The 25077-nt window shown below is 43.1% G+C and overlaps 2 protein-coding genes and 1 non-coding gene across 8 annotated transcripts in view; 2 read left to right on the forward strand and 1 right to left on the reverse strand.

Annotated features, from left to right (window-relative positions):
* Window positions 1-17424, forward strand: part of RNF149 (ring finger protein 149) — a 48984-nt gene extending 31560 nt beyond the window's left edge. For 2 of the 5 annotated variants that reach the window (XM_017947806.2, XM_021925124.1), the window contains one exon: window positions 3568-5268. In XM_017947806.2, coding sequence (XP_017803295.1) covers window positions 3568-3614 — 47 coding nt within the window. In that variant the 3' untranslated portion in view covers window positions 3615-5268. Of the gene's footprint in view, window positions 1-33; window positions 783-3567; window positions 5280-16164; window positions 16471-17015 lie in introns of those variants that run through there. The other 3 variants (XR_004178364.1, XR_001894346.3, XM_003909045.5) reach the window with 3 other exon arrangements.
* On the forward strand, window positions 3862-3975 carry LOC116270431. The gene has a single exon (XR_004178466.1). It is a non-coding gene; the product is annotated as a small nucleolar RNA SNORD89 (small nucleolar RNA).
* CNOT11 (CCR4-NOT transcription complex subunit 11) lies at window positions 6565-24560 on the reverse strand. Of its 2 annotated transcripts, XM_003909044.3 has the most exons (7): window positions 23867-24560; window positions 19673-19837; window positions 15011-15163; window positions 11782-11984; window positions 9951-10153; window positions 7716-7812; window positions 6565-7633 (listed from the first exon to the last, which is right to left on the reverse strand). In XM_003909044.3, exons 1-7 carry the CDS (start codon window positions 24378-24380, stop codon window positions 7436-7438), a joined length of 1533 nt encoding a protein of 510 aa, XP_003909093.1. In that variant the 5' UTR covers window positions 24381-24560; the 3' UTR covers window positions 6565-7435. The 2 variants fall into 2 exon arrangements, with proteins under 2 accessions (XP_003909093.1, XP_021780815.1); XM_021925123.1 differs by lacking the exon at window positions 19673-19837.
* Between the last annotated feature and the right edge of the window lie 517 nt (window positions 24561-25077).

Consider the following 25077-nt stretch of genomic DNA (forward strand, 5'->3'; position numbering starts at 1 on the left):
CCTGATGGAGTAGCTTGTGTCGTTCTCTTGCAGAAGCCGGCAGGAGTGACTCTCGGCATGGAGGACCCATCTCCTAGCGCACGTGCCCACTGAAGTGGCACCGGCAGAAGTTTGGCTTGAACTAAAGGACATTTTATTTTTTTTACTTTAGCACATAATTTGTATATTTGAAAATAATGTATATTATTTTACCTATTAGATTCTCATTTGATATACAAAGGACTAAGATATTTTCTTCTTAAAGAGACTTTTCAATTAGTCCTCATATATTTATCTACTAAAATTTACTATGAACAGTGTGTTGCTTCAGACTTACAAAGACAACTGGGGCAAGTACTCTAATGTAAAGGACAGGTGGTGTTTCTGTATAATAGACTGGCTGCTATGGTACTGTAAAAAACTGGTTAATTCTATTTTTCAAGGTTTTGCCTAATCACATCAATTTTAGACTAGTTGAAGTGGAACTGTATAATTCAATTCGGTAATCGATCACACGGGCTTTCCCTGGAGGAAAGGTTTGTTGTTTTGTTTTTTTTTTTTTTTTTTTTAAGAACTTGAAACTTGTAACTGAGATGTCTATAGCTTTTTTGCCCATCTGTGTTGTATGTGGAGATTTCAAAACCTGAGAGCACTTTTTCTTTGTTTAGAATTAGGAGAAAGTCACTAGATGACTTTAGGATTTGCATTTTTCCCTTTATTGCCTCATTTCTTGTGACGCCTTGATGGGGAGGGAAATCTGTTTATTTTTTCCTACAAATAAAAACCTAAGATTCTATATTGCACATGAGCATTAAGTTCTTCATTGCCTTGTTAAGGAAAATGAGTAGGCAGACTGAGAATCTGTTATATTGATTTCAGTTACAATTTAATCTTTACAATTAAAAGGGTGAAAGATGTATTATTTTAATTTTTATTGTTGAAATAACCAGTTTTCTTGATTAGAGTTTAAACAGATTTTTTTTTTTTTTTTTTTGAGATGGAGTCTCGCTCTGTCGCCCAGGCTGGAGTGCAGTGGCCGGATCTCAGCTCACTGCAAGCTCCGCCTCCCGGGTTCACGCCATTCCCCTGCCTCAGCCTCCCGAGTAGCTGGGACTACAGGCGCCCGCCACCTCGCCCGGCTAGTTTTTTGTATTTTTAGTAGAGACGGGGTTTCACCATGTTAGCCAGGATGGTCTCGATCTCCTGACCTTGTGATCCGTTCGTCTCGGCCTCCCAAAGTGCTGGGATTACAGGCTTGAGCCACCGCGCCCGGCCGAGAGTTTAAGCAGATTTAATACCATGACTTTGGTAACCATTTCTTCTTTTTTACTTGCTTGCTGTTCTTTTGGGTCAAAGGAGCAGGCTAATGCAAAGCTTTTGCAGACCGCTAAGTGTTAGAAAGTGATTAAACGCACACTCTGCTGTCCTCACTTCCTGGAGGTAGAAGTCAGGAATATGAGGCAGTTATTTTTTAGAGTGTGGAATTGTAGTCTTGTGTTGCTTCTAGTTACTCTATATCTTTAGTTGGTAGGTAAAAAATGTTTAAAACAATTTTTAAAATTATAAATGTATTTTTATAGCCATATGTAGGGTATAAAGATTAATATGATTTTCTCAAGCTACTTAATACTTTGATTCGTGAAATGGTAAGTAAACAGTTTTACTGAAATAAACTCTACAGATAGATGCAATATGAGGAGTTATTGAAGCAGAAAATGTGTTTTGCTTTGCACACTGTGTGTTAGCAGACAGCCTCAAGTAGGTTTCCATAACAGCCACTGCCTTTGAATCTACCTTCTGTAGCTTAATATGTATAGGAAAATATATCCTGATTCTGTAGCAAGTAGATTGTTTGCTCTTTGTCTTTTAAGAAATACTAGGGGAGGGCTGGGTGCGGTGGCTCATGCCTATAATCCCAGCACATTGGGAGGCTGAGGCAGGTGGATCACGAGGTCAGGAGATCGAGACCATACTGGCTAACATGGTGAAACCCCGTCTCCATTAAAAATACAAAAAATTAGCTGAACGTGGTGGCACACATCTGTAGTCCCAGCTACTCAGGAGGCCGAGGCAGGAGAATCGCTTGAACCCAGGAGGCAGAGGTTGAAGTGAGCTGAGATTACACCACTGCACTCCAGCCTGGGCAACAAGAACAAAGCTCCGTCTCAAAAAAAAGAAAAGAAATACTAGGGGAAAATGTTTTAACTAGTCATTCTTCCGAGTAGCTAACGAAGCTGACTTTTGAAAAGAAGGGTGTGAGCTTTGCAGATGCTGCCGCCCAGAGCCCCTTGCTTCCAGCCATGGTCAACCCCATGTTTTTCAACATTGCCGTCGATGGCAAGCCCTTGGGCTGTGTCTCCTTCGAGGTAAGGGGCCTAGAAACCAAGAAGTGACTGTTCATCTAATCCATAAAACTATGTTAGCAGATTGGAGCTGTTTGCAGTTCCAAAGACAGCAGAAAACCTCCGTGCTCTGAGCACTGGAAAGAAGGGATTTGGTTATAAGGGTTCCTGCTTTCACAGAATTATTCCAGGGTTTGTGTGTCAGAGTGGTGACTTCACACGCCATACAGCATTGGTGGCAAGTCCATCTGCAGGGAGAAATTTGATGACAAGAACTTCATCCTGAAGCATACAGGTCCTGGCATCTTGTCCATGGCAAATGCTGAACCCAGCATGAACGTTTCCCAGTTTTTTATCTGCACTGCCAAGACGGCCAAGGCTGAGTGGTTGGATGGCAAACGTGTGGTCTTTGGCAAGGTGAAAGATGGCATGAATACTGTGAAGGTCATGGCACACTTTGGGTCCAGGAATGGCAAGAGCAGCAATTTGCATGAAGATCATCATTGCTAACTGTGGATAACTGTAATAAATTTGACTGGTGTTTCTTTTAACAAAAAAAAAAAATACCGTGCCAGACCAAGGTAAATTGTTTTTGATCATTACAGAAATGTGATTTCTTAATCAGCAGCTGTCATAGTGTTCCTTAATTTAAAAGCTTGAACACTAAATTATAAATTGGAGAGGTTGGAATAATTATGGTCATATATCTAGAAACACAAATCTTTAGTAGCAAAAAAGAAATTAGCAAGAGAAGAAAACTATTCGGTACTTTGAATGGAGAAAGTTTTCATTGATAGAAGTTTAGATGAAAATTAACATGAGAAAGAAGTGACAGGCCAAGTGTGGTGGTTCACGCTTTTAACACCAACAATTTGGGAGGCCAAGATGGGAGGATCTCTTGAGCCCAGGAATTCAAGACTAGCCTGGGCAACAAGGCAAAACTCATCTCTACTGAAAATTTAAAAAATCAGCTGGGTAGTTCCAGCTACTTGGGAAGCTGAGGTGGGAGGATCACTTGAGCCCAGGAGGTTGAGGCTGCAGTGAGCCGTGATCACACCACTGTATTCCAGCCTGGGCAAGAGTGAAATCCTGTTAAAGGGGGAAAAAAAAAAAACCAGGAAGGGACAAATATGAGAGTTTTTGCTAAAGCTTTTAAGTTAAGATGCAGAGAATTGGGGGAATGTATAATAAATCAGATTTCATTTAGTTATATTATTTACCACATGAATCACTTTCCTCCAAACAGTTGTCGTAAGAGCCATGTGTTCACATATAATGAAGACCGGTATTTAACTGTGGGAACCGTGGGTGGCGTGGCGAAGGAGACTGTCCGTGACTGTGCCGCTCTCCGCAGCCCCGTCTGCTGTCCTGTTTCCTCGGCTCCTCGGTGTCTGGACTGGCGTTCTGGGTGTCCCAGCGGAAAACTAAAGGGCCAGAGAGGTGTAAACACACACACCACTTGGCAGGTAATTTCCCCATGTGCTATCTTTTTAGGGATCCTGAACACACAGCCTTTCCCAAAAGACTGCTCCCTCCAGCTACTGAGGAATGATGACAAGAAAAGGCCGAATTGCAGTGTCTCCATCAGCAGTTTGCTCTCTCTGGGCACACGATGACAAAATTTCCTGAAGCGAACCACTAGTCTGACCTCAGTAGCAGGATTGGAAGCTTCATGCCATGGGAGTGGTCAAGAAAGGCATCCCAAAGAGAACTGAACTATTTAAAAAAAAAAAAAAATAGACCTTTAGGAATAGGTGATTGTTCCCATATACTGGGGATGAAATACCCAGTGTAACCAAATTCCCCAGTAAGATCGCTTAGTTTGGCAATAATCTCTTCTTTTGAGCACGCTGAAGTTTATTTGCTCAATGAAGGCTGAAATTATAAGTCAGTATATATGTATTACTAAGTAGAACTTGAGGTAATTATATGTTTTAGTCAAAAGCAGTTTCTGTGGGCTTGGTATAAACCCTACTTTGTGATTTGCTAAAGCACAGGATGTTGACTCAAACCAAAACTAGTTTTGTAGTTAATATATGTTGTGTTTCTGTGACTTAATAGTCAACTAGAAAAGCCACCTACGACATTCCCAGCTAATTAAGTTTTAAAAGTTTTTTTTTAAATACTTGTCACCATATTTTCAAAAATACTAACATTTGGATTACTAGTTATAAAAGTGAAATTTCTACTGTGTCATAATCAGCCACGCAGCTGGAGACTTGCCCTCTTTGTACAGCAAAGTTGTGAAAAAAGTATTTGCACTACATTCATTTAAAGATTAGGGAAAAAAAACCAACCCATGCTTTTCTTTGCTGAGTTGTAGGGTTGTATTATTGGCTAGTGAGAAGCCTGGAACACCAGGACTTTGTGTGGGTGACTGCAGGTATCAGATCCAGGATTATACAGGTACTCTTGGAAGTGTCTTGGGGATTTTCCTGGTAAGAACAACAGTGATTGCAAAAAAAAAAAAAGACAAGATGTAAAGTGAAATCAGTAGAACATCTTAGTAGACAGAGGGTGCTGACATTTTAACAAATGTGTAAAAAGTTCTTCCTATACATTAATTTTCCAGATACCCTTAAAATGTTTAAGGAATATCATTCAAAATACTGTTTGAGAGACATGTGACCATCATTCTCCAAGGGAATGTGGATCATTTAGTGTGCTACTTAAAATTAGGTGTAAATGTATATGTACACTATAAGAATAAAAATCGGTACCATTTCTTTAAAGCTTTCTAAAAGAAAGTTAATTATTTCTAGTAGTTACATTTTAGGATCTCAAACTACTTTTCTTTTGAAATAACTGCTTTCTACCCTAAGGTGTTACTTATTGCTGTCTTCTTTTTAACAGGTGGAGATATTAAAACTAGAAATTGGAACTAGAAAATCTAAAGAATTCAAGGCATCTTAACGTGACAGTTGAATTGAACTCATTTGATTACAAAGTTTATTGCAGTTATTGAATCTTTTTTTGAGTGCAGTGGTGCCATTGATGCTTACTGCAGCCTCAATCTCCCAGGCTCAAGAAATCTTCCCACCTCAGCTTCCAGAGTAGCTGGGACTACAGGTGCATGCCACGCCTTATTTTATTTTTTCAATATAAACGAGGTCTTGCTATGTCATCCAGTCTGGTCTTGAACTCCAGTGATCCTCCCACCTTAGCCTCCCAAAGTGCTGGAATTACAGGCGTGAGCCACCAAACCTAGCCACCAATTTTACTTTAGGCAAACTTTTATTTTCAAGCAGCTTTTGTTGGTGTTGCACGTACAAATCATGACTGTTTTATCAAATGTTCTATAAATATAACCACTATTCTTTGTAAGCCATTTAAAATTTTAGTCTTTCAAGTAAACACCAATATTGTGGTTTTGATCCTCACTTACGAAGTTCCTATTTGAGAACCTCCCTACTAAAATTTATTTGTAACCCCAAAATCACCACATGCAGTCATTTTCAGACATGCACAGAGCAGTGAATGAGCCAAGCTGCCTGACATGCACGTTTCTGACGGAGGCTGGAGGGGATGCCATGCCTTGTTTCCTCTCCTACTACAAACAGGTGTCCTTTCATAGTCTTTTCAGTACCATGTTCTTTGCATTTCTGCACTTTTTGTTGGCGATTTCACTATTTAAAATGGCCCCCAGGTATAGCAAAATACTGTCTACTGCTTTAAAGGCAACAAGACTGTGATGTGCCTCATGGACTCAGTGTCTGTTACATCAGCTTCACTCAGGCATGAGTGATTGTGGTGTTGGCTGTGAGTTCAATGTTTTATTATGCCAGAGAATCTATAGGTCCTGTAGGTCCTGGAACCTAAGGCTGGGTTGTTGAAACCGCCACTCCAAAAGTACTTCAGTAATAAGCTGTTCTTTTCCCAATGCTAACGGGGATGCTCACTTTTAGGTGTAGAAAGAAATCACTTGTTGCCATTGTTTTAATTGTCTGAAGGCATTCCTCTTATAGATGGGCTTAGTTCATTATTTCCTCTAAGCAAACGTTCTTAAACGTTTCTCTTATAGTGAAAAACTAAGACAATTTGTTACAAATCTTTGGTACTGCTTTCTCCAGTTTTAAGATTGGAACTTTTACTTACCTTAAAATCGCTTGGCTTGGTTTCCTTTAACTTTTTCAAAGTGTTAGAGAGTAATTCCTGTTGAACAGATCATCTTCCTTGTAAATACACTTTGAAAATACCTCAGTAAAAGGAATTTCTCATGATTTCTTTAAAAATATATCAGATAACAGCTGATAAAAAGAACTTTAATGGAAGGCACTGTTGTCCAAAATCACATAAAGGGTAAGAGCCCACATGGTACCACCCTGCTCTCCTACTTCTCAAACCCACATCCACCACCCAGACAGGAGGGTGCAGACCCCACAGGAAATCACCTCCCAGAGCACTGACTGACGTTTTTCCTTAAAACAAAAAAATAGCTGTCTCAGACTAATAACAGAACATCTTAAGAGGGAAAAAAACCAAAAAACTATACCAGCTATTACAGCCTGGTAATAGAAGCAGCTTTCTAAGCGTTCCCAAGTTTATAAGAGGCCCAAGAAATGCATTTATTCTGTTGTCTATTAAGCCTCCACGACAAGGAGAAAGTTACAAGTAAGTCCTTGGTTCATGAGGAGTTAAGAGCTTTGTGCATAAGCAGGTTCAAGAACCAAACTCCTGTTTGCCTCTTGATGGTTCAGAAACATTCAGCTGCTTTCACCTCTAGGACAGTATCACAAATGTTTAAGAATTTACTCTCATTATCAACATTGGAACTTTATGAAAACTGGATTCCTGTTTCATCAGAAGCCTGTATTAATGAAAAACACATTTTGTTCTTTAGTGCTTAAAAAAAAAAAACTCATCTATTTTTTTGGGATAGCCATTCCTCCTATGGATAGTCATCAGCAAGACACCTAAAAGACACGTTTTCCCCAGTTCTTATCAAAAATTCATCTCACGGAAAAAGTCATCCAAGAAAGCAAAACTTTGCTTTAAGTAGATAAAGTACTGTTTATATGCATTAGACCAAGCAATCCACTCAGGGTTTTAACGGTGTAAAAACTAAATCACAGTACGGCTGAACAGTAAATGGATGGGATGGTTCTGATGAGGTATTATTTTGACATTTTGGTCTCAGAAGGTGTTTCCCCAGTATCCAACGTCTTCAACAACCGGAAAAGACCAGCAGCTTCTCGTATCCTACTGAATTCAATACAGAATGCCTGCACTTCTATAAACAAATCCTGTACATTAATAATTTTGTTACGGATCAAGGATTGGAGAAACACACACACAAGACGCACCAACCGATTCTGAAAAAGGGGAAAAAGAACAAATGTTAGTGTGCTCATTTTCCTGGCAGGCAATTATAAAATTTACAGAAATTTCTATTACCTGCATATATTTATCCTTAATTTGTTCACAAGTAGAGATGCAATTTGATATATAAAGGTGAATAAACTCAGGAGGTAGATCAACAGCTGTAGTTAGTCTGTTTCATAAAAGAAAATTTGGGCCATTAATTTCATTTGCTAACATCGAAAAACACTGTTAACCATAAAATACAAAATTTGCTTCGGTCATCTGGTGGAATTATCTGACATATCCAATTCCCTTGTTTTAAATATACTTGGGCAAGTAAACCCAAGAGCCACACCTACTTACTCATAAATAACACTTTTTAAAACTGTCTCTACTTACTGTACATATCGCAATTATTTTTTTGAGCCCTGCCCCTGAGTATTCTTGGTTAAATCATAAGTCATGGTCTGTTACTGGAATTTAGAGTCATAATAAAGGCCAAAGCCAGTATTTTCCAAAGGATTATATGGAATGTTTTAAGGAGAAAAATGAGTGGGGTGGGAACAGGAATTCCATACTCAAAGTATGAATTTCCAAAAGAAGATTAATATATGCTACCTTTTCTAAACTTATCAGACCTCAAAACTTTTTTCAATAAGGCATGAGGAGGCAGTGCTCCAAGGACACTGTCATGAGCTGCTGCAGTCACTTGAGATTCGTGTGTCACCAACAAACATGTTTTCACGCTTAAGGATGATGCACTGTGATAGGTGTTGGGGGAAAACAAACAGGACCCTGTCCTTGAATTCCAAGATACTGAGCAGATAGAATCGCACTGACAAAAAGATACAGTGATTCTGCATCTTGGACTCGGGGCCAAATGTCTGGTAGGGACAAGAACTGCTATAAGAATATGGTGAAGGGGAAGTGAACACTCAGCGTGGTCAATCCACGCTGTGCAGGCAAACCTGCACAGAACTGGGCCACTGAAAAGAGTCTTCACTCAGTAGGGGAAAGACTGGAACAAGGAGTGGGAGAAATGCAGCAACACATTTTCAACAAGCAGCTAGCTAGTTTTGCCGGTGACCAAGGTTAAAGTTAAAAATTAATCTGGAAACCTCACGCTTCCTCCCTCTCCTGCCCCTAAAAGAATGCACTCCTTCTATGCACATACTTCCACTCCCTTGGCTTCCAGCTGGGCTTTTTTCCCCCAATAGTTGATGAAAAAAGGGCACATTCTGTAGTTCAATTTCACATAGATTTTTCAAAAAGCCCCAACTTACAAACAGGTGTTAAAAAACTATGCTCTCACTGAAGTTTAGTTGCTTGGCACTCAGAACGGATTTCCCCATATAGGAGGACCATATAATTTATCATCCAAAGCAGGATACCACGTGAAAGGGAGCTCAGGATGCAAAGCCACCAGGACTCAGGCACACCTGAACCTCTGGCCATCCTGCACATAAACAACTTACCTAAAAGAGATTTGTAAGGAAAATACTATAAAATGCAAACACTGTACAGCACACATCAAGAAGGGAAGACGTTCTATTTTCCTGACAGTCAAGGATGGCAGGGTCAGGAGACGGGGGAGTCAGAAAGGCTGGGAGAAGAGCACGAGGAAGCTAGGACGGCATTCCTAGGATTCTCAGCTCTTAAGGTCCATATTTTTCCACACTTACAGCTGTTAGTCACTAAGAAAAAAATATCTGTATTTGTACAGGGATAAAGAAGATAGGACTATGTACAGGGAAATGAATTTCAGTAATTGGCTGGCACAGTGGCTCACGCCTGTAATCCTTGCACTTTGGGAGGCTGAGGTGGGCAGATCACTTGAGGTCAGGAGTTCGAAAGCAGCCTGACCAACATGGCAAAACCCCATCTCTACTAAAAGTACAAAACTTAGCCGGGTGTGGTAGCACACACACCTGTAATCCCAGCTACTAGGGAGGCTAAGGCAGAAGAATTGCTTGAACCCAGGGGGTGGAGGTTGCGGTGAGCCGAGATTGCACCACTGTACTCTAGCTTGGGCAACAGAGTGAGACTCCCTCTCAAAAAAATAAATAAAATAAATTTCAGCATTTTCATTTATTTCATTTATGAAATTTCATTTCAGCTTCTACTAACACTAAATATGTTTGAAATCCTACCCTCAGTTCTTATTAACGCATGCTAAATTCACATGTAGTGAATGCTAAGGCTTAGATTATTTCTTTAATAGTTACTCTTATGCCAATAATATCAACACAAAAATCTGTTACAATTTTTCCTTCCTGGCCATCTAATCTGTATCTATCCCCACACATTTGATCAAATCTAGAAACTTACCGATTTACAACTTCCATTGAATGTAAAGACATGTCCATATTGACCAGGACAGAGAAATACTCAGTGATCTGGCTTGACTGCATTAATTTCAGCAACATTTCTATAGCGACTAAAGGGTTGTTTTCCACAAGGTCAGGAAGTTTGGCTGGGGTGAGGCCAATATGGTAGACAAGTTTGGGGTCTTTTTCCAACTCACCAAGGAGCTAAATACACCAGATTTTTAAAGAGAGAGAGGGAGAGAAAAAGAGGGTCTTGAGTCAATTTTTTTTCCCATGTATATGAAATAAGCATTTTATACAAAAAGCTACAAAACTATCTGCATTGAACCAACTTCATAAATTTCTTCCTTCAAACCCATGATGTCTTGACATTTCTAAATTTTAATTTTAATTAAAATTTTAATTTTAATTTTGAACAAACTAAAACGCAAACACATCTAAGACAGTTTATAAATATGCTAGTGATTCCTCTTCCTGGACATCAAGCCAGACTCCATACTGTCTGGTCAGATACAACACTGTCTGGTTGTAACAATGTCAAGTCCTTTGCAGGTTTTTTTTTTCTGTGATCTGTTGTAACTAAAAATAATCTTAATGACCAACTAGTTATCCCAAGAAACAGTCCTGCCCCACCCCACTCAGGTAGAGACCAGAACTACTTGAGAAGGGGGCGGAGTGGGAAGCAGGACAGCCGACCTGCTGCAAGTCATCAGTCTGCAGAACTTTACAGTTCAAGTCACAGCCACACTTTGTAATTCAAACAGGTATCCCCAAAAGATTTTTTCCACCAAATAAGCACTTCCTCTTTAAATGTCCTATGCTGTTTTTTTTTTCCCTGTCTACTTGTATGTTCCATAGTCACTGTGTTTTCAGGATAGTCTCGCGAGCAAAGCGAACTACAAACATTGCTATTCATTATTTCATTTTGAAAATGATATTTTTGGTGTCAAACTTGATTGGAGAGGTCAATATCTCCTGAAAAGTTCTAATGCAAACTGGATAAAATTCACCAACCAGTAGAAGAGTGGCCTTGCCTCTCCGGAGGGGATCCAGTCTCCCGCTCGGGCAGTGGGGGCTACTTTAATCTCAAATCCACCACGATCCAGCTGTGTGATGGGGGCGGGTTCCCCTTCCCAGCCTTGTTTCCTCCCTACAGCCTGTCAGTAACTCCGCTTTCCATCAGAAGCGTTACTGTCTGCTCAAACGTAACCACTGGGGAAAGTGTCCCGCTGTACACAGCAGTGACACCCCCACGACCCCACCTCTCCCAGGGACAAACTGATCACAAAGAAACGTCAGAACATTTTCAGCCATCAGACTTCTTGCCCCACCACAGCAAAACTACCAAAGAGCAGAACAAAACTTCAGAGACCCAAAAACCTTTGCAACTTCCTACTGCTGCCTCATGGTGACAGGATTAGTTTACTGCTTATCACTTTCCAAAAAACAAATACTCTTGTTGGATTAAAGATAAGAAAAGGCTCACAATGGCTGAGTGCAGTGGCTCACACCTGTAATCCCAGCACTTTGGGAGGCCAAGGCTGGCAGATCACTTGAGGCCAGACCAGCCTGGCCAACAATGGCAAAACCTCATCTCTACCAAAAATACAGAAATTAGCCAGGCATGGTGGTGCATGCCTGTAGTCCCAACTGCTGGGGAGGCTGAGGCACGAGTCACCTGAACCCAGGAGGCAGAGGTTGCAATGAGCCAAGATCATGCCACTGCACTCCACCCTGGGCAACCGAGTGAGAGACTGTCTCAAAAACAAATTTGTTTTAATTAAAAATGAATTTTAGAAAAAGATAAGAAAATGCTTACAATCAATACACACCTGCGTTTGTTGGGGAGAGGATAAGGGGCTTTTGAAGGCTTTGGCCATTATTCGCTTGATCTCCACACCAGTGCTATTCTTAACACACATTGATTTATCCCATTGGATTGCGTGGTCAGGCTCTGTGGGGTTTAGCCAGGCCAGTTCATCCTCACAAATGTGGAGTGGAGGCGGTGGACGAATAAACTCTGGTCGAAAATGGCCTGTAATGAGAGCAGTGATAGTTGCTCCTATCAGGAAGCTAACATCTCTACACATCTCACACATTTCACTTAATAAAGTTCACAAAGAGATCTCTTAATAAGGATGACGTGACTAAAACTCTTATACTTCAAAATCAGAAGCAGGAATGACACAGGAAGGCAGGGCTTCAGTCAGAATGCAAACAAGACAATGAAAGAACACTATGCCAGCGTGATGCCAGAGAACAAACTATTCATTTTTGGGGAAATGAGGAAAGCCTGGCCGTGGCCTGCCCACGCTGTACTTAAGCATGACCACTCAACAGCAAAAGGGCGCGACTGCTAAACGGGTGAAGACTTTTGATGAAAAAAATGAAATACTATGTCCTCACACATCCTATTCTGAGTTACCACTATTTGTTCTGGTTTTCACTGTTCGTTCAGTCGCCACTGTGATCTGTACTAGTTTTATCTTTGCATCTTATAACTGAAGTAACAAATTATGTGGTGATGAAACAGCAGGAGGAAAAGTATGGTTGCCTTTTGATATTTTGAAATGAATGTGGAGACCGTCACGAATCCCTAAATTCACAAATGCTGTATTTATTTTCAGAAAACAATATAAGTACAAAAGGAAAATGAAGTGGTTCAACTCGACTGTTTTATAAAACAAGATTCATCCCTGAGTTACAAACCCACTGAAATAAATGCTGGCTAGGACTTCTGCTGAACCAATTTCACATCTCACATGGTTTCCACATAGGGCAGAAGTGACTTATTCCGATCATGGATCCACATAGGGCAGAAGTCATTTATTCCTATCATGGGTCCACATAGGGCAGAAGTGGCTTATTCCGATCATGGATCCACATAGGCAGAAGTCGTTTATTCCTATCATGGATCCACATAGGGCAGAAGTGGCTTATTCCGATCATGGATCCACATAGGGCAGAAGTGGCTTATTCCGATCATGGATCCTAGCCCTGCCAAATATGAGAGTCTACTGTTGAGTTTACAGAAAACATCTATTTTCTGGTTAAAAATCGTCACTTTATCTTAAACATCTCCACTGCCTCTTCTCTCACCTCACCAGGACTAGCATCTGAATCTCCCTTCAACCACTTACAAAAATTTTTTTTTTTTTTTGGCCGGGCGCGGTGGCTCAAGCCTGTAATCCCAGCACTTTGGGAGGCCGAGGCGGGTGGATCACGAGGTCAGGAGATCGAGACCATCCTGGCTAACATGGTGAAACCCCGTCTCTACTAAAAATACAAAAAACTAGCCGGGCGTGGTGGCGGGCGCCTGTAGTCCCAGCTACTCGGAGGCTGAGGCGGGAGAATGGCGTGAACCCGGGAGGCGGAGCTTGCAGTGAGCCGAGATCGCGCCACTGCACTCCAGCCTGGGCGACAGAGCGAGACTCCGTCTCAAAAAAAAAAAAAAAAAAAAAAAAAAAAAAAAAAAATTTTTTTTTGTAGGTTTTTACCAATTTACGAGCAGTACTCCTTATGTGTAGAGAGTTCCTGCGAGGTGGGGACATCGGGTATTTGGCTTGACCCACTTATGATGAGTGATCTGCTTTTCACATATCTTCCTGGTGACCTATGCAATGTAGAGTTGTGCCCAAGCAAATATTAAAAAGAAGCCACTACATGCCATGGACATTTCAGTCACACTTGTGACTAGCGGAAATTTCAAATATTAAACCTATGTATGCCAAAGATCTACTGTAAACCAAATGGTACAAAAGTCACTGTGTGAATTTCAAACTCATGGTGATATACCACACTATCACCGGGTAAACATGTTCTCATTCCAAAGCAGAAAGCTTGCCTTCATAATTCAGAGCACACAGAAGCCTATAAAACAGATGCCAGGGAGAGTGGTGCATGCCTGTAATTCCAGCTACGTGGGAGTCTGAGGTAGGAGGATCCCCTGAGTCTCAGGGGATGGAGTCTGGCAGATTTTGTAAGTGGTTGAAGGGAGATTCAGATGCTAGTCCTGGTGAGGTGAGAGAAGAGGCAGCGGAGATGTTTAAGATAAAGTGATGATTTTTAACCAGAAAATAGATGTTTTCTGTAAACTCAACAGTAGACTCTCACATTTGGCTGGGCATCACAGCAAGACTCCATCTCTTAAAGAAACCCCCAAAAAAATGCAGCTAATATTATTTCAAATTCTACAAGTATTTTCTTTGAATTAAAGTAAATTAGGAGCTTATAAGAAAAACTTTAAAATGGAAAAGGAAATGATAGTGATAAGATTACTTAAGAGGTATGAAACAAAAAGATAATGAGCTGCTACAAAAAGACTCATTTCAGTAAAATCAGAATCTGTAATTAAAAAAAAAATTTTTTTTTTCCTTTTTGAAACACTCACTCACTCTGTCCCCCAGGCTGGAGTTCTGTGGTGCAATCTTGGCTCACTGCAACCTCTGCCTCCCAGGTTCGAGCCATTCTCCTGCCTCAGACTCCTGAGTAGCTGGGACTACAGGCGTGCACCACTAGTCTTGGCTAATTTTTGTATTTTTAGTAAAGACGGGGTTTCACCATGTTGGCCAGGCTGGTGTCAAACTCCTGACCTCAAGTGATCCACCCGCCTTGGCCTCCCAAATGCTGGGATTACAGGTGTGAGCAACCGCACCCGGCCTGTATCTTTAGGTATGCATAGGATAGACGTGCAACCAACAACTTGGCATGCACTTTTCTTAAAGAAGAAACTAATTGTCGGGCGCGGTGGCTCAAGCCTGTAATCCCAGCACTTTGGGAGGCCAAGACGGGCGGATCATGAGGTCAGGAGATCCAGACCATCCTGGCTAATGCAGTGAAACCCCGTCTCTACTAAAAATACAAAAAAAAAAAAAAAAAAAAGAAACTAATTGTCACTGAACATCTCTACTATGTTCTAGATACTCACTACACTAGAAAGGTTCACACTAAATTACAATTTAAGTCATAACAAAAATAAGATGATGTCTCAAAAAACTGAAAAGTCCTAGAGGATGCTGACGGAATAAAACCAAGAATATAAATTAATTTACATACACCTACTTTCAATAGGTGGCTTTGGTCCGCTGACTAAAGCTTCCGTGATCTGAGAGGCAACTGAGCTGTCAAATCCAGAATTAGAAGAATCCGGGTCTGGGTCACTGAGAATACTGGGGAAGCTCGCTTTGCTTTGTGTTGGCAGTTCAGATTGGCGTTCTGGAAAAGGTTAAAATAGGAGATGTTTTAAAATTATGGACATCATGAGGAGACTGAAAAGCTACCGACTGAGGTAAGCTATCTGTAACACAGAAAAACAAAGAGCCAGATTCAGAGAGAGAGAGAAAGAGTATGTGTGTGTGTCTGTACGTACAGCAGGTCCTCACTTAACGTCGTTGAAAGATTCTTGGCATCTGCAACTAAGTGAAACGACATATAACAATTATTTTCATCAATGTTATAATAAAACAATGTTGATGAAACAGTGTTATTCAAGGACCTGATCTACATCACTTCACTTAAATCCGCAGTTTCCAACAACCTGTCAGTGATGTTGAGGACTTACTGTACATAAATTTTTAAATTAATTGAAAAAAAAAAGCCGGGCGCGGTGGCTCAAGCCTGTAATCCCAGCACTTTGGGAGGCCGAGACGGGCGGATCACGAGGTCAGGAGATCGAGACCATCCTGGCGAACACGGTGAAACCCCGTCTCTACTAAAAAAATACAAAAAACTAGCCGGGCGAGGCGGCGGGCGCCTGTAGTCCCAGCTACTCGGGAGGCTGAGGCAGGAGAATGGCGGGAACCCGGGAGGCGGAGCTTGCAGTGAGCTGAGATCTGGCCACTGCACTCCAGCCCGGGTGACAGAGCCAGACTCCGTCTCAAAAAAAAAAAAAAAAAAAAAAAAGAAAAAAAAAAACCCAACAGGAAAAAATGAACTAATAACTTTAATAAGGATTTTATTTAAAAAGCTTGAATGGCCAAAAAAATCTGAAAAGATGTTTAATCCCATTAGGAACTAGGGAAAATCCAGTTAAAACACAAGATACTATAACATACCCACCAGATTGGCAAAAATGTATAAACTTGACATTATCAAATGCGGAAGAGGATGTAAGGTAACTTGCACACTGTTACAGGAATGAAAAATGGCACAGCAACTTTGGAAAACAATTTGACGTTTCCTTATAAAGTTTTACATGTGCATCTCTTTCCATCTAGGAGACACACTTTCACACGCACCCCAGAATAAGGTGCAAGAATGTTCACAGCAGTATTATGTCCATCAGTGGCAGAATGGATACAGAACTTGGTATTCCACAGTGTGAAGGTACCACAGCAGCAATGAAGAGCAGCCACTGCAGTTACACGCCATCAGCATGGACTCATCTTTCACCCCCCAACAGAAGAAAAGCACAAAAGAAATGCAGTACAATTCCACATATATGAAGTTCAAGGGCATGCAACGTGAAACTATGGGCAGGCACAGGAGGGAAGCAAATTGAGGATGATTATCATAAAAATCAGGTTAGTGATGAGGCAGCCACCTGGAGAAACACCCAGGGAGCCTCTTGGCCCTGAAAATATTCTCTTTCTTAACTTGGATGGCAGGTTGCTCCAGGTTCACTTAATTATAATTCCTTTAAAAAGTGAATGCATGTTTTATTTCAGATTGTATAATTTTAGAAACACCTGGCTAAATTCCTGAGTAAAGAACTATACAAATCAGTAGAAGACCATCGACCCAATGGAAAAATGGCCAGACATATGAAAAGATGCCTTAGACATAGAGCATCTTTTCTCATTCATGTATTAAGAGAAATACTCACTAAAATTATCCTGTAATGCCATTTTAAAAAATATCAGATTGTTGAAGTACAAAAAGTTAGATAACATTACTATCAACCAAAATGTAAAAACTGGCCAGTTGCGTGGTAAACTAGTGATCGGTGTTTGTCAGGAATAAATCATAAAGAAAAACGAAACCTCTGTAATGAATACTGTCATTGTTGGGATAAAACTTCACCCCCTGTAGTCACTTATGTTTAACTTGTCTGCTTGTTTTTTTAAAGTTAAGAAAACACAAACTGCATCATCCAAAAATACACCTGTGGTCCACGGATGCCACTGTAAGACACCTGAATTTTAGGCCTCCAGAGAGACGGTCTGGGTGGCTGGCCCCAGAGTGGAGAGGCATGCTTGCTTTTTCTTTCCACTTGTGAAGAGGAATGGATTTGGACATCTGCCAGTTGGGGAGAGAACGGCAAGCAGCAAGCTTAGCCACTCGGGCAGACTTCTCAGCCCTTACTCTAGGCGTGTGATCCTTCCTCCACGTGATATACTTCACAACTTTCTCACGTCTGGCTCAAGACATCCCAAGTGAAAAGGAAGGTGAGATGTGATTCTCACTTTATTATGATAAATAAATACTGTTTAAATAGTATAAATATTATTATAAATACTAAGCTAGAACCATCAGAATATATCACTTCTGTATCCAGTTTTCAAAGTATCTTCGGTGTTTGTCAGGAATAAATAAAACTAATCATTTTATTTCTATTAAATTATATCTGACACTAGTGGCTAATAAGTACTTTTGTACTTATTAGTACAACCTTAAAAAGTCTTAAAAAGATTTCTTTTGGTTTCAGAAAATAACCTTTGTTACATTGTTCTTGTCTCTGCTTTTCTGACAGGGTCTCACTCTGTTGCCCAGGCTGGAGTGCAGTGGTGCAATCACAGCTCAGTGCAGCCTTGACCTCCCAGGATCAAGCGATCCTCTTATGTCAGCCTCCCAGGTAGCTGGGACCACAGATGCACACACCACTACACCCAACTAATTTTTTAAAATTACTTTTGTAGAAACAGGGTCCCCCTGTGTTGCCCAGGCTGGTTTTAAACTCCTGGGCTCAAGTGACTCTCATGCCTCGGCCTCCCAAACTGCTGGGATTACAGGTATGCACCACTGTGCCTGGCCCCATTGTTGTATTGTTAATACCCAATAGTTTAAAGGTTAACAATGTTCCAAAGGAAAAGCTGTTTATTGCAACATGTCACCTTATATCAGAAGCCAAATGTCACAGGTCTATGAAGTCTAAGAGGATGATGGGGCATTGTCAAAATTAATACTTCAGCTTACTTAATGACAAAGTCAAGCATTCACAAACCCAGCTACATATTACAATTTCCCTATTGAGCTGCTCTCAAGTGACAAACTGAATGCTTATAGCAGGCAAGCCCAAAGTGCCTCCTCTACTCCTTCAGAACTCAGAGACCTTCTCTCTCACCACCAGTTCTCCTTCTCCTATTATTTTCTGTCAGAACACACTGTTTACTTCAAGAGCACTCATTCATTTGCTTACATGTTTAACACAGAATGTGCCAGAACAATCCTGAACAAGAACAAAGTTGAAAGTTTCATACCTCCCAATTTCAAAACTTAGTACAAAACTACAGTAATCAAAACAGTGTGGTACTGGCAGAAAGACAGACATATAGAATGGAATAGAAAGCCCAGAAATAAATCCTGGCATATACGGGCAAATGATTTTCAACAAGGATGCCAAGAGTACATTGGGTTTGGCTATTGAGGGTCCCTTGAGACAGGTCTCACACTGTCATGCAGGCTGGAGTGCAGTGGCGCAATCACAGCTCACTGCAATCTCCCAGGCTCAAGTGATCCTCTCACTTAGGCCTCCCAAGTAGTTGAGACCACAGGAATGCACCACCACGCCCAGCTAAGTTTTTAATTATTTGTAGAGACAAAGTCTCCCTGTGTTGCCCAGGCTAGTCTTGAACTCCTGCCCTCAAATGATCCTCCCACTTCAGCCTCTCCCAAAGACTACAGGCATGAGCTACTACGCCAGCCTTTCTTCAGTTCAAAGATGGATTTTTCCTTTTTTTTGAGACAGAGTCTCGCTCTGTCACCCAGGCTGAAGTGCAGTGGTGCAATCTCGGCTCACTGCAACCTCCGCCTCCCAGGTTCAAGTGATTCTTGTGCCTCAGCCTCCCAATTACAGGTGTGAGCCACTGTGACTGGCCGGATTTTTCTATTTCTGCAAAAAACACTGTTGGAATTTTGACAGGAATTGCACCAAATCTGCTGATTGTTTTGGATAGTATTGACATTTTAACAAATATTAAGTCTTCCAATCAGAACTTAAAAAAAAACACTAAATTTTATCCAGCTTTCTTCTAAATCAGGAAAAGCAATCAACTCAAGTGAAAACTACAAATGAATGTACAAGCTATTAGCATCCGAAAATAAAGATTTCCATTTATTTATTTATGTAGAGATGGAGTCTTGCTGTAGCCTAGGCTGGAGTGCAGTGGTGCATTCTTGGCTCACTGCAACCTCCACCTCCCAGGTTCAAGCAATTCTCCTGCCTCAGCCTCCCGAGTAGCTGGGATTACAGGTGTGCACCACCACACACGGCTAATTTTTTGTATATTTAGTAGAGACAGGGTTTTACCATGCTGGCCAGGCTAGTCTTGAACTCCTGACCTCAAATAATCCGCCTGCCTCGGTCTCCCAAAGTGCTGGGATTACAGGTGTGAGCCACTGTGCCCAGCCAAGACTTCCATTTAAGATCCAGTACTAAAACTACTTTTTAAAACGGATGATACTAACCTTTTAGCAGTTACAAAAACCATCATTTTAGTCGAGTCCTCAACAAGAGAGTCCTAATATTACCACACAGGAATGCCCAAACCATTGATTCCTCCTTACCGGCCAAGGCTAACTGAAGCCCACTAATGTCCACAGACTGGCCCATGTTTCCAACGTCCATCAGCGCAATCTGGCGAGGCGTCTTTTTGAAGAGTTCCCGTGGGGGTGCCAGCATCAGCTGGGAAAGAAAAAACTTTTCTGGTGGAGTTATAGGAGGTAAAAATCCTGCAAACAAAAATGTATAACAATTTCTCCAATGGTTACTTTTAAAAATCAACTTGAATCTGGTAAAATCAGTACTTGCTACTTGCCACTTCAAGACATATATTTTTAAGAACTAAATTATAATTAAGTTTCAGTCAACCAAATATATACATTTATGAACTATGTAATTAAATATGTCATTTGAAATTCAATGATCTGTGGCCCTACCAATGAAACTTAAGGTTTTTGTACCTGTTAATTTTAAGAGTTAAAGGAAGATGAAAAAACACGAAACGTGGCTTAGCAGTGAAAGACAGGTTTTCTTTAGTTAAAACATCGGCCAGGAGTGCCTCTCAGGTTTTCACTAAAGAAAATCTGTCTTTCACTGCCATGCTGCATTTCGTGGTTTTCTCTTTTTTTTTTTTTTTTCTTTTTTGTGATGAAGTCTCACTCTTATCCCCCAGGCTGGAGTGCAGTAGCATGATCTCGGCTCACTGCAACCTCCGGGTTCAAGTGATTCTCCTGCCTCAGCCTCCCAACTAGCTGGGATTACAGGCACCCGCCACCATGCCCAGCTAATTTTTGTCTTTTTAGTAGAGACACGGTTTCACCATGTTGGCCAGGCTGGTCTCGAACTCCTGACCTCAGGTGATCCATCTGCCTTGGCTTCCCAAAGTGCTGGGATTATAGGCGTGAGTCACCGCACCCCACCTGGTGTTTCTTTCCTCTTTACCTCTTACATTAATAACTTTTCTTTTTTTTTTTTGAGACGGAGTCTCGCTCTGTCACCTAGGCTGGAGTACAGTGGTGCGATCTCGGCTCACTGCAAGCCTCGCCTCCTGGGTTCACGCCCTTCTCCTGCCTCAGCCTCCTGAGTAGCTGGGACTGAAGGTGCCGCCACCACACCCAGCTAATTTTTTGTATTTTTAAGTAGAGACACGGTTTCACCGTGTTAGTCAGGATGGTCTCGATTTGCTGACCTCGTGATCCGCCCGCCTCGGCCTCCCAAAGTGCTGGAATTACAGGTGTGAGCCACCGCGCCTGGCCCAATAACTTCATTTTCTAAAGTGCCTCAATTCCTGCAAAGGCTAAAGCTTATATATGTAAACAAAAACAGACAACACTACAGTGCTCAGACATGCTTTTCTTTCTTCTCTGTTTCCACTGTGTAAAGTGGAATAAATAGAGGAGCAACCAGTAGCAATCCAAATACACTACCTGATTCAACACACAATGCAGTTTACAAATTCCCGCAAGGCTGAATGTTCCTTCCCTTTTGTCCCATGTTCGGTTGCTCATCAAGCCTCATCTCTCCCACTGCAGCAATGTCAACAGGCTGCATTCCCTCAGCTCTAGTCCCCACTCCTCTCTTGCCTGGAGTACTCTTGCCCCCTCTACTGACTTCCCCAGCTCCCAGTTTTGACCCCTGCCCACTCACCACCCATAGTCCACACTTCCTCTTACCATTTAGTTATATCTCTAGAGTGCAGATCTGATCACATTACTTAACCTGTTTACACAGAATTAAACCCAGATTTTTATACCGTTACAAGACCCTTCATAATACGGTCCCAACGCACCTTCCTAATCTCACTTCTTGACTTTCTGTCCCATCCATGTACCCTACACCCCAGTTGCACAAAATCCCTCAACTTCTACACCCAGTTCCTTTTTTTGCTTTGAGGCAGTCTCACTCTGTTGCCCAGGCTGGAGTGCAGTGGTGCAATCTCAGCTCACTGCAGCCTCCGACTCCCAGGTTCAAGCAATTCTCCTGCCTCAGACTCCTCAGTAGCTGGGATTACAGGAGTGCACCATCATGCTGGGCTGATTTTTGTATTTTTGGTAGAGATGGGGTTTCATCATGTTGGCCAGGCTGGTTTTGAACTCCTGGCCTCAAGTGATCTGCCTGCCTCGACCTCCCGAAGTGCTAGGATTGCAGGCATGAGCCACCGCACACGGCTTTACACCCAGTTCTTTAGTAATACCTGGCAGAGTCACTCCCGCCCTCGCACCTGCATCCCTAATCAATATCCAGCAAAAGTATCACTCCTTCCGAGAACCTCTCTGGCTCCACGGGTGGTCGTTCCTTCCTCTGTACTACCCAGCATTACACAATCGCAGTCCTGCCTCTGTTCGGAGTCATCTGAAAAGCATTCTGAAGACATACCCACTAAATGTCTTACCCTAAACAGAAAACAGCAGCAGCCCTGGGAGTGGGGTGTTGGCACTGATATTTTCTCTTCTATGTTACCTACACACCATCCCTACCTCCTTTAATAATGGTAATAATAGTGGGTAACACTCACAGGTACTTTTATTCTTTGTAACAACTCTACCAGCTGGCAGTTGTTACTATTTGCATTTTACAGATGAGGAATCTGAGGCACAAAACGGTTAAATATAATCCATCCATGGATTCTTTCTCTGGCAGCTGCCATCCTACCCATGGCAGATCTGTGTGGACAGTGCAGTCTACGGACTAGGTGTGGGTTTAGATTCACTGTAGATGAGAATGACATTAATAAGTCACAGTTCCTTTGCCTCACTTGTTCTTCAGAATTCAAAGGGCCCTCTGACCTAAATCCCATAGTGTCCCAATCCTCTCATACCAGCACCCCAGGGTGGTGGTTGTCTCTTTCTGTGTGTGTGTGTTTGTTTAGAAGCAGGGTCTCGCTGTCACCCTAACTCACTGCAGCCTCAAACTCCTAGGCTCAAGTGATCCTTCTGCCTCAAACTCCTGAGCAGCTGGGACTACAGGTGTGAGCCACCCCATGCCCAACAATTTTTATTTTTTATTTTTTGTAGACAGGGTCTTACTATGTTGCCCAGCATGGTTTCAAACTCCTGGCCTCAAGCAATTCCCAACCCCCAACCTCCACCACTTCGGCCTCCAGAAGCGCTGATATTATAGGCGTGAGCCACCTCGCCAGGCCTAGGTGGTGGGTTTTGACCACAAACCTGTGTTACATTCACTTTCTGGGCAGTCACAAGCTTCTTAAAAGCAGGTTAAGTACCTGTACCCTAACGGCATCTCAGCCAATACAAAAGGTTGCCCTTCTTAGATAAGGGCACTACAGGGCACCAATCAGAGATCCTGACGGGGTGCCAGGCAGGAACGCTAACTAGAAATGCGGCCCTCCTGTACCATAAAAACGAACTCCTGGTGTCACCTCAAAATCTGCTGCCTTAGCCTTGACTCACTGTATAGCAGGCCCTACCTATGCTGGTTAAGGAATGTAAGATCAAGCTGTTACCTATCTCTAGCTATGTGCTTCCTCCACTACACTGGTCCCTAAATCCTTCAGGTCCCCTTGTCACCACGCCATTTTTGTTTTCTGACTGCAAGTCTTCTCCCAAAGCAAATCCACATAAAGCATCCCGTTTGAGCTTAAGAACAAAAAAATGTAGCCTCGCATCCAACCTACTAGTTTGATCTCACCAATGCCACACAATAGTAAATATATTTTACATAATTTATACCATGAATGCACTTTACATAATGTTCAGTAAGTCATGCGTTTCCAATCGCGAGATCATCAATTTGAGACTTTCTATCCTCTGCCCCCATCTCTAACAGGCTAAGGCAGGCGGCTGCAAAGTCTTTAATGGTGTTTCACGTGTATTTCCGCCCACAACTTCTTCAGCTTCTTAGTACTGACTTCTACGTACTCCTTTGAGACTAAAAACCGGGGACAGATCTAGTCTTATCGTTGGTTTTAACTTCACACACCACAGACGGGCTTTCGAAGAACGAACCGTATTTGAGACACTAAACATGTCAAGACCTACACTGAGCTCTATGATGTGATGGGGTGTATAGAGAAATTATTTTCGGTGTCACGAACTTGCAATTAAGCTACCACCTCTCCATTCTTTAGAGTTAAGGCTGGGAGGGAGTGAGGGGCGTGGGAACGCAGAGGGAGGCGGAAAAAGAGGATTATCAGTTCACACGGATAGTTAATTTCCCTTTCAGGTGAGCTCCCAGCAGCGCGGGTGGAAAGCTGCGGAATCTAACGCTATCCACACGGCACAGCTGGCTTCAGCAGGTACCTGAGAGCGGAGGGCGGTCGGGCTCCTGACCGCCGCGGGCGGGCGGCGCGGGGTTGAGCAGGTGCGCGAAGCTGGCGGCGAAGGGGTTTGCGGCCAGCGGCTCGGTGCGGTACATCTCCCAGAGCAGGTAGAGCGCCGTGAGACGCTGCGCCGCGCTGGGCAGCAGGTCCGGCTGCTGGAGCAGCATGACGAGCACCGAACCCAGGCGGAAGTGGTCGGCCTTGCTGAAGTAGTGATGGAAGGCGGTGGACAGGCCCTCGAAGGTGCTGCCGCCGCCCGCCTCCTCCGATATGATGCTGAGCAGGCTCGAGAGTTCCTTCGGGGTCAAGCTCATCCTGCCTGCGGGGCCCCCAGGGCCTCCGCTCCCGGACCCGGGGCCGCTTGCTCCGCCTCTGCCGCCGCCGGAGCCCCCGAAGCCGCTCCTGGACGCCGACCCTGCCGCTTCCCGGGACACTCTTTGCTCCGCGGCGGTGAGAAGCCGGCAAGACGCCGCGCTCGCCCCTCCGCCGGGCATCAACCTCGCTCCCCTTCCCCTCTTCCCGGCCCGAGGGGCCCTGGCGCCGGCTCGCTCCGTCCCCGCGGCCGTAAAGCGCGCTGTTACACGACAGCGTCGCAAACAAAACACGTCGGGGAAACCAGACCGCCGCGGAAAAGGACAGCGCCCAGCGAAAGCGAGGCTGATGGAGCGAAGCCAGGAAGAGGATGCGGAGACGCGGGGTAGGCGGGGCGAATTGGCAGGAAGCGGGGGCGGGGCCCGGGAAGGGAGGGGAGGTGCGAGGTCGGGCTGGCGGCGTTCAGGGCTAGGTCGGCTGAGGTTCCCCGGCAGGAGCGCCCGGGGCCCTCGTGCGTCGGCGCAACTACAAGCGAAAGCCGCACCTTGGCGGGCGCTAGGACAGTGCCTGGTGCCAGACGGTCCCAGTAAATGCTATCTACGTTATTACTTGGAAAAACGCACCTCGGATGTTAACTATTTTCTTAACATAACATCCATAAGTATTCGTCGTAAAAATATTGTAAAGGCCGGCCGGGCGCGGTGGCGCGTGCCTGTAGTCCCAGCGCTTTGAGTGTCCTAGGCGGGAGGGTCGCTGCAGCCTGGGAGTCCCAGGCTGCAGTGAGCTGTCATCACCACTGCACTCCAGTCTGGGCGCTCTGTCTCAAACATTTTTTTTTAATATAGTAAATGAAAAAGATGCTACGCATTTCTCGTAACC

The sequence above is a fragment of the Papio anubis genome, chromosome 14 (genome assembly GCF_008728515.1).
Source record: "Papio anubis isolate 15944 chromosome 14, Panubis1.0, whole genome shotgun sequence".
Taxonomy (NCBI): Eukaryota; Metazoa; Chordata; class Mammalia; order Primates; family Cercopithecidae; genus Papio; species Papio anubis.